This window comes from Saccostrea echinata, unplaced genomic scaffold (genome assembly GCF_033153115.1).
Source record: "Saccostrea echinata isolate AGI-Se365-2 ecotype Australia unplaced genomic scaffold, CSIRO_AGI_Sech_v1 ptg000020l, whole genome shotgun sequence".
Taxonomy (NCBI): domain Eukaryota; kingdom Metazoa; phylum Mollusca; class Bivalvia; order Ostreida; family Ostreidae; genus Saccostrea; species Saccostrea echinata.
Window position 1 is genome coordinate 3,529,223 of NW_026889769.1, and position 9,885 is coordinate 3,539,107.

A 9,885-nucleotide genomic window follows, 5' to 3' on the forward strand; every position below is an offset into this window, starting at 1 on the left:
ACGCAGAATCGCAAAATATTACAACCTCGTTTATTAAACATTATTCAGTCTTTTGTATAAAAAACAGTTAAATGTACGCGTTGATTTACTTTAAATATAAACCAAAATTGGTGTATATGTATGCATATTATTTGTATAGAATATCACTAAATAATTTTTTTTTATTTTCTTACATAACAAATGAATAAAACACCACTATAATAATAATTCATCTTTCTAGCTTCACAAATCAAGTATCACTGAAATGAATCTTTCACACTCTTCTTCACAAATTAAAGGTGTAGTATTTGTATACATTTTTTTCAGATGTAGGAAACCAATAAATATTTCTAAGAAGGCAATACTGGATATACTTTTATCCCGTATAACATCCCCTTATAGATATTTGTGTTTTTTGAAATTAAACGCATTTTCCTGTTGTACTAAAATTTTCACTTGGACCTTTGCCTTTTTTCCATCGCTGATTGCTTTCTTCTAACTTTCCTCTGTTGTAATTCAGCTGTGTCTTTTTTTGTTTGTTTGTTTTATTTTTTGGTATATCATTTGAAAAGATTACATATGATTCAGATACATGTACCACTGCATGTACTCACTAACCGTCCATGTTCCATATATTATTTTATAACATATATTGAGAATCGAATGAAGTTACTTTAATTTTCACTTTATCGGGATGGTACAGTAGTATTTGTTTCTGAAAATGAAAAGTTGACGGCTATATGATCCCTGCCAATTGTGCATGTTGTTTTCAAGTACATATTAATTTGTCTAAAATATATACAAATCTTGTTTTCTTATCACAGTCAGAATTAATCCTTCTTCCACCATTCAAATGCTTGTGACTTTTTCAGACATACAGTCTTGGTAAATATTAGACTCTGAGGCAGATTGGTCTTTACTTTTTCTAACTTTGTTCATAAGCACTGTGCTTGTGTGATCATAAGTGTCATCAATATCACTGCCCTGTTTACTTTCCCGAATTATTTCTGCCTGACAGTGATCATACAAGGCTTCTGTTTCTTCATCTGCTTTCCGCCATTTTACTTTGAAAGAACTCAGGTGATCGTAGTCGCCATCTCGTGTTCTCTTCAAGTCAAATCTCTTATCGTCAAATCCATCTTTAATCTCATCGTCAACGATGCCGTAACCGTCCTCATCAAAATGCATAGCTAGTCGTTTGCCATCACGGAATCTTCTTAACGTCGTATCCATGGGATCCAAACTTCCCGACGTAGAACTATCTGACCGATTGGTGTTTGTCTCCACATTATCGATGGCAGTATAAGTGATCTCTTCGGACGGGATGTGTATGTTACTCGGGTGATACTTCGAACGGCCATATCTAACTTCCCCGGATGTTGTGGTGGATGCCATCTCATCTATTTGGTGTAGGTCTGGGGAGCTTTGGACACTGCGAGTGCGACTGTTTCTCCTAAATTATAATGCACGAACGTTTAGAAATTAACCAATGGTTACATAAGGGAAGGAAATCTTCACTGAAGAGTCGCTAATAAAAGTCTTGATCACAAAGTTTAAAACGTGTCATTCAAGGGATGACTAATGATCATTCCAACTTACAAGTATATCTCTCATATTTAGAACACAAGATCACATTAAATTATATATTTTGATTTCAGACAGGTGTTATAAATGTACTTACATATGTTTCCTTTTAGCGATAAGTAGAAGCAGTGCCAGGACTGCCACAAAAAACGAGACACCTCCTACAGTTATTGGCACTGCAAAAAAAAAAGGGGGGGTTATTACGTGCGGTATTTTACAGAGTTGTTAGGACAAAGTCTTTTCTCTAAAAATTATATTTTTGACTTGCTTTATATTGTTGATTAAAAGACGTGTAGGTATAGCTAATTCACATGTATAGGATAGTATCCATACCATTTATTCTGACAAAAAATAAAATATCTGCACATTTTTGTTTAATGGAAAAACTTAATATAAAACTTAATCTATGAAACTTCCTCACCTAATAAGTCTCTGTTTGGAGAATCAACTCCGCCATTGTTGAAGTGGTCTTCACCAGTGTCGTCGGGTTTCCCGACCGGCTTCGGAATTCTTGTAGTAGTTTCTGTTGACAAAAGAATATAATTATATTTTCTACACGCTATTTCCTATGGAACATTATATATCTCAGTCCGTATGTTGTCAACGACTTTTAAATAAATTACTTTTTAAAAATGAGAATAATTTTTAAACGCGAAAATGGCATTATACTGACGATTTTCAATTTTTACTCACTTCTTGTTTCTCTTGGGGTTGCTTTCGTGACTCCATTCTCCTTTTGTCCAGAAACTTCTGATTTCACGATTTCAACTGTGTTTTCTGTTTTACTGGCTAATTGAGTAGTTTGTTCTATGGGATTTTCTGTGAGGATAAATATTTTAAAAGTGCTAAAGAATACTTTGCTGTAGCGTTAATATTTATTTAGAGGACTTGAATAATCCTCCATCTTAGACTTTATTTCAATTAGTTTCTGGGATTTATTTTCATCATAATTTTATTTGCCCGGGAGTGAAGGTAGGGGTCAGATTTAACTTACACATGTATTTATTATGATTTCCTGAATGTCATTACATGTAACGTTTAATGTAAGATACTGTCAATATTATTTTTATTTTTGAAAATAATCATCGTCATAAGTCGCGTTAACGGTTTCTTATTTTTTTTTTACTCCCATGCCCATGACACAAGTGGATTATGAAGGCATGCGTTGTGACGATGACATAAAACTATAAATAGTATTTTCAAGTGTGTATATACAAACATACGACATTTTTTAATTGAGCAGTAGCCCACCACTCCTGGAGATGAATAACACCAAGGCGATTTACGTCCATCCGGGTTCCGGCAAAAGTTTCTGGGAAGGTGCTGAAATCCATAAGACTTGTTTAAATTTTTCCAGTTCATACATGGGATTCCTGACTCTGTTACGCTCTCCGTCCCTATGTACTCCGTTCCTCTGTCTGTATATAGGCATTCTTTTACCTCTTCCACTGAAAATTGAAATATTTAGAATCTGAGATAAATTTTAGTTCTTATCACATCTACTAGTGAATAGGCCTGGTTACTTTAATTCTAGGCACAAGAAAAAAGGTTTCCAAGTATTTATAAAATTCATGTATACTTGTCAGGAAAACTTGACGCTGAATTAGATTTCATCTTGTTTGTTTGCTTCCCTTTTTTATTTTAATTTTCTTTAAGAAAGATAAATATTTGTATGTCGTCATGGCTGTTGATTTTCTCCAAGTTCTGTTTTCTTTTTAAAAAATCATGTAAAAGAAAAAATACGTTATTGAAAGGAAATTTACCAGACAAACTTACCTGTATAGTTTACTATGTATCCAGCTCTTGTAAAATAGAAATCTGACTTCAAATGAAGTCGAAGACCATCTCCGTAACTATATATAGTATCTGGGAGGGTGTTACCGGATAATGTTTCTAAAACAGGTGAAAATGGACTAGTCCCATCCTGTACCTATTATTTAAAAAAAACATAAAGATCTAAATTAATAAGCTCAGCTGTTATTTTAAAAGTTTAAAACTTAATTGAAACTAGGGTTATAGTTAAGTTTAAATAAAGTTTTTAACATCTCACTGTTTTTAATTTTTTTTTTTTTAACTATTTCAAGATCAACTTTTTTTTAAATTTACTAATATATATATAAACTGAAAAAATACCTCTAAGAAGTCAGAAGGATGAATGTCAAAGACGGTGAATCGGAGAACGATTCTCGACCCATTCCGGTTTAATATGGTGACGTAGTGGTCGACATTGTTCGGGTATTTGTTATGGTAACGCGGTGACATCAAGATTCCCTCTGTATTGTTCACCGTCCTATCACAATCTGTTGAAAGAATTGTTTTAAATTTTGGTTTTAGAGAAAAATATTGGAGCTTAGCAACTAGAATTACTTATACATGTATTTTTTACTGATATCTTTTTTGTTGTCATTTCAAAGGTTTATGAAAAAAAATATCGGATATGAAATTTTTGCGACATTTTAACTCTTAAAAAATAGATTTGTTATCAGATTGTAGTTACATTTTTTTTTTAATTTTTGATGGGGTAGGAAGGGGTACCGATATAACTTACCTCCCTGAATCGCCAAATACTCTGCGCGGAAACCCTGGCTTTCTACCGCCGAGTCTGATCTCATTCTGAATGCTCCTTTTGGGGAATTCATCACTAGAGAAAACGGCTCCCATGATCCACAGTAATTTGTAAGGAATTTATAAGTGTTATCAGAGCTGTAGAAAATCTGTAAATTGATTCAATCGTTTGAAAGTTGTCATGAACATTCAAATATGAAGTATACAATGTGTAATTTAACACATATTTTACTATACTAATGATGAAAGTTCCACTGCAAATCCACAGGTGTCTCCCCCCAACCCAACCAAAAAAAAAAAAAAGAAAGAAAAATTCTAAAAATATAAACCCGGACCGAGGTTTTTTTTTTTTAAATTTATGTTTCATAAATTATTCTTGTAGGGCACATATACGATGTGTTGTATATGAAAAATTAGGAAAAAAATAGAAAAAGAATAAATGTTTTATTTAAATATCATGCTCATTATATTATAAAATATTTCAAAACAGAGACATAAATTGTCTCTGATCAAAAGCTCTAAATAGTTGCTCTTTATTGTTTTCAAAATCCATTATTAAGGACAGACGATACGTTCCTTAATGCTTTACAATTTTTCCTAAGAATTCGTGTTTGAAATATTGCTATTTCAACAAGACTGATTATTGAAAGGGGGGTCCTGTCCACAAGCGCATGCGTGCAAATCAAAGAAGTATATGGTGGTAATTGAAAATTATTTGTAGTAATATCAGTGCTTGGAAATCAAATAAAAATCTAGAACTATTGTCAACAGTATCATTTAGTACACATGCAATACGTACCTCCAATGCATCTGCGTTGCAATTGAAGCTGTACTCGATTGAAAAGTTTGTAAATGTAATCAGTATACGGTCTGCCCCCGGAATCTCGAACCTGTACACTCGGTTGGACAAGGAGGGGTACTTCAGGGGGTAATTCTCCGACGTGATGACATTCGATATCTCAGCTTCAAAATAAAATTTATAACTGAGCTGAAGATCCTTTTCTCATTCGCTTTTATTTTTTTCCTTTAAGTTCTAATTTTATTTTGTGTACATTTTCGTGTAAAGATAAAAATAAATTATTTTAAAAAAGAAAAGTACACTGTGTATAAAGTTTAAACATGGACATTTTTGTCAAAGAAGATTTGGAATGAGCTTTTTCGGATAGCTACTATTGCTATAGTTGTAAATTCTCTAAATTTTTAAACTTAAATGTAACAAAGTTTTAACATCAATGTTGTTCATTTTAAAAATTCTTACAGAGTTGGAGTTAATGATTTTCTTTTTAAAAATGCTACATATGTTATAAAAACAATATTGTGAAAATGCAATGTACAAGCTTTATATGAATGTATTTCTTCTTAATGATCGAAATAAAACTTCTCCATTGTTATAAAATGTTGAACACCATTTGACCAACTCATCAGCTTATTAGCTTTTACGATTTTGTGATTGCAAATAACTTGAAAATCTCTTTTATTTTCTATATGCTATTAAATTCCAAACTAATATATTTAGCTTAAGTCATGATTTGATGAAATAACGACTTACCTGATGAGACCGTATAAACCAATAAAATAATAAATAGTCCTTGAGATGAAAAAAATGTTAACTTAAGCGACATTTCGCTGGATTATAGTAACTATATATGTTTGCTTTATCAATACTAACCAGGATGCGGATGTTACGGTTAGATCCTGTACGTTTCTGCAATCAGTGGCGGATCCGCCAGTTTATACGTTACATTAACCCTCGTCTCATTTCCTTGTTGATTCGATACCTACACAATGAACAGACCACATCTATGTGAAAAAATCTAACTATATCCTTTTTGATTATTATATCTTTAATTTTCAAGTCACGTGTATCTACTCGGCTATTTAATTTTCCCCCTGCATTCCGTTCAAAATATTTACTACAGTCTTGCTCAATGCTCACCGAAAGTGGTTAATTTTAATGTTTATGGTAACTGATTTCTTCAAAATTTCTTTCGGCGATAAAAAGTTCACGTAAGTACCCGATTCGATCACCTGCCGGAGACAATGACGTAACAATCAATGACCGTTAGAAGGAATGAGCTCCGTTCATTTGGAAACGTTCAAAAGTAAGTATGTACAATTTACATAGACATTTTACTTTGTTTACCGCAATTGCACTTAAACTGACATGTTTGATGTAAATATCATTTATATGCACGTTGATATCAGTCAATATTTGTTTATATGAATTATTTGTAATAGATGTGTGATGAATGATTCGCATGTATAGTCGTTCATTTTGCTGTAATTTAAAAGAAAAGCTAGGTTTATATATTACATCGCTGTAAAGATTGAAAAAAATATATATTAGTGAAAGCAACGAAGAAGTCTCCTTACAAAGTGGTCTAATAGGCAGGAGAGGGGTAGAAGTTGAAAAAAAAATAATGGGCTGTTTTACGGGTTTTAGTAAACAGGCCGTCCTTTTGTTACTTTATCTTGTATGGTTGCATATTGTTAACGAAACTGCATGCTTTACCACGTACAGTTAAAGTTTTCTTATCAGTTGGACGGTATACATAATAGCCGGCGTTTGTGTACAAATGGGGATACTTTATTTTAATCTTAACAACGTACATCATACAGTTTGGTTTTAATTCACATACACTCCATTATACATGCTTTTAATACTTAAACGTAAATTATACAAGTGCACACTTTAAAAAATCCCAGATCCGCCCAAGTGGTATCGGTGACATCTCAAACGTGACCTGGTATCATAAATACACTTTACATTGTCAGAGATAAGACAAGGGTGATATTTTAGGCATTTTACTTGTTTTGGGGTCAGTCGTACGTAGAAAGATTTGAGTTTATGTATAATATCTCCAGTCAGTAGTGGTGTCAAGGATATTTATAATGCAGATTCTAATCATCATATAGAGTATAAAGTCATGTGCATCTAATAGTAAGTAAAAAAAGTCATTTTAATTATATAATATATAGGCCTCTGAATGTATAACAAGAAGGGGTTTACAAATTTGTTACTCTCATTTGCAAAAATTTTATTCTACCCCAATTTTTATGAACTACATATAACATTGACGCAATATAGCTCTCATTCCCACCCTCACCCCACCCCTGGAAAAAGTGTCCTGAGTATAAAAATAATTAAGAAATAAGTGTAATGTTTATGCATAATTTTCTGATGTGTTTGTTTTGAACATAGTTTATTGACAATGTGTCAAAGGGATTGGACACAAGTTCTAAAAACTTAGATAGTCCTCTCTCTGGTGTGTTTGAAGTGATTCGACCTGAAAAAATCTGATAAAGTATTCTTGGTTCTTAAGCGATGAAACTAAGTGTACATTTTTACAGTGTTGATAGGGATCTTCAATATTCATGACTCATAAGAGAAAATGAAAGTTTTACAAGGGAAAAACTTTTTTTTGAGAAATCTTTACTTTGTTCTTCTTAAGAGTAATATAGCATTATATGTCAAATTAGTCTGCAAGCAACGTTATAAAGCGTAGGTTCAAATTTGTTTAAATCATTATCCATGTGCTAGGATGGACACGATAAGTCAAATATTTACATACGAGTACGTAGGAATAAAGTTAGAATTCAGTGTACTAAAGCACAGCAGGGTTATTCTACATATTCTATTTTTGCAACAACAAAAAAATGTACCGGCGATTTCGATCCCCACCTCCACCCCTTATTGACCCAAAATTTAGCAAAGATGAATAAATCCTTCTTTTTTTTTTTTTTTTGCTGTTAGATATTACTTTTATATAGATAAATCACCTAGCTAAAATAACTCACAAACCTATTCGATCTATAGAAGACTTATTTGGGTAATATCCCCATTTTAACATCGTTTTCCATTATATTTGAGCAACACACCCCATCCCCACCCTTAAAAAATGTTCATGTTTGCCATAGGTCACTCTCCAAATTTTTGAGTTCCCTCAATAAAAATAGTTCATACATACGAACCTGACTAAATTTTTTCAAAGTTCTCTTTAGAAAATCATCGTCAATACATTTTTTTTTAACAATATTGGGGCAAAATTGATTTTGTTAACCCCCCCCCCCTCGGGACGAAAATATTGCTCTCCGCTCCGAGTCGCGCAATATTTCATCCCTTCGGAGCTAACATAATCAATGTCCCTCAACCCCAGTCAATATGTGTGTGATATGACGATCACTTTATTCTTATAAACGTACAGACATTGTATATTGTAGAGAGAGAAAATAGGAAAATATGATGTATAAATAATATAACAAGAAGCCCATACATGTAAAAAGGAGTATACAATGTATATATAATAAATAATAGACACATTTCATTTCGTATTCAAGAATTTTGAGCTGAGCTGCATGGTGTAAACAATGAAAAACTCGGAGCACCTGTCACCCATTGCTTCTGTTACAGTGTCTGGTGTACTGAAGAATGCTGAAACAATTATCGAAGGTAAATCCTGAATTGAATGTATATATTACATGTATGAGATATCAAATCATTTCCGCCGTATAGGGGTATAAAAACACATTCATCTTTTTTGTTCAAGATTATTTGTGCCTCAGTCTTGAAAAAAATATATTAATGGAGATAATGAAAAAGAAGTCATATCCCCTTTGTTTAAAATTCTGACTCTTTAATTAGAGAAAATGGCGACTGTGCTATAACGAGCATTGCTTAGAAGTAAAATATTCTGGGTCGAAGACTTGGCAATGTTGTCGTTGTAGATATAGAAGAGGAGAAGAAGATGGCATTGTTTATTGTTGTGGTGATGATAGGGGTGATTTTTGCGGTGCTAGGGGCTGGAATGACTATTTTCTGGGTTTATAGACGAACAAACTCCAGTTCCTATCGCTGGTACCGACAGGGTGACCAACAGAGACTCCAGGCTACGTTGAGAAGTAGTGGAAACGTCAAGCAAAGCAAAGCTTGACCAGGATGTGACCAAGTTCTCTGTTGTGTTTCGTATAGCTGTTATTAGTTGTACATGAATAGGTGGATGTTGATGATTGAAATTTTTAAATACAATTTTATGAATTACAAACCACGAAATTCTCTTTTTATTGAAGAGAAAAATATTTGTGAAATAGGTACAGATATATTTAGATGTAAATAATTAAAAGGTATTTTAAAATGTATAATAGTGAAGAATCTATCATGAAAAACAATTCCTAGAATTCTAGCTTATCATTATGAATATTAGACGTTCTTCGTCTTCATGTACGCTGTCCTTTTACTTCCGAAACAGGAAGCTGCGTACAGAAGCGAATCCATACTTTTTCCTGGTCAACTTAAGCTGACAGACAAATGGAAAGATTTAAGTAATTCAGATTCCGAACAAATTCAAGGACTGTAGAATCTCATTCTTATTATATACCCAACTGTGTATCACTCAAATTTACTGTTGATTTCACGCACTCATCATCTTTGCTAGCCAAGGTTTCTGATCCGCTACTCTCCTCACAAACCCTTGGCCTACGGTGTTAAAACAATTTGGGATTTTTTTCTCGAGTTGTGATTGGAGTTGATTGATATCTTTCGACCAGTCAGCATTTGCTTTTGTAAATGACGAAATCTGCTTTAGCCTCGGGAATGAAAAACACAATTAAACAACGATCCGTAAGATAACATGCCATTCTATAACTAGCTATTGTGTCATCCAATTTTAAGTTGATATGCAAATAATTTGATCAGAAATCTTCATTGCAGACGAAGATTTGCATCCTAAATAACAAATAAACATCGCTCGATACCGTCTT

General features: G+C 32.9%; 2 protein-coding genes across 3 annotated transcripts; one reads left to right on the forward strand and one right to left on the reverse strand.

Moving 5' to 3' along the window:
• Window positions 1-727: 727 nt before the first annotated feature.
• On the reverse strand, window positions 728-5,750 carry LOC133189842 (neuropilin-1-like). The gene is made up of 10 exons (XM_061325234.1): window positions 5,678-5,750; window positions 4,928-5,091; window positions 4,112-4,277; window positions 3,697-3,863; window positions 3,340-3,493; window positions 2,787-3,011; window positions 2,257-2,382; window positions 1,985-2,086; window positions 1,661-1,739; window positions 728-1,432 (listed from the first exon to the last, which is right to left on the reverse strand). The coding sequence occupies exons 1-10, from the start codon at window positions 5,748-5,750 to the stop codon at window positions 829-831; spliced, it is 1,860 nt and encodes a 619-aa protein (XP_061181218.1). The 3' UTR covers window positions 728-828.
• A 380-nt stretch (window positions 5,751-6,130) lies between these two features.
• Window positions 6,131-9,308, forward strand: LOC133190072 (uncharacterized). Of its 2 annotated transcripts, none has more exons than XM_061325544.1 (3): window positions 6,131-6,230; window positions 8,467-8,578; window positions 8,854-9,308. In XM_061325544.1, the coding sequence occupies exons 2-3, from the start codon at window positions 8,497-8,499 to the stop codon at window positions 9,057-9,059; spliced, it is 288 nt and encodes a 95-aa protein (XP_061181528.1). In that variant the 5' UTR covers window positions 6,131-6,230; window positions 8,467-8,496; the 3' UTR covers window positions 9,060-9,308. The 2 variants fall into 2 exon arrangements, with proteins under 2 accessions (XP_061181528.1, XP_061181529.1); XM_061325545.1 differs by lacking the exon at window positions 6,131-6,230 and adding an exon at window positions 6,977-7,069.
• The last annotated feature ends 577 nt before the right edge of the window (window positions 9,309-9,885 follow it).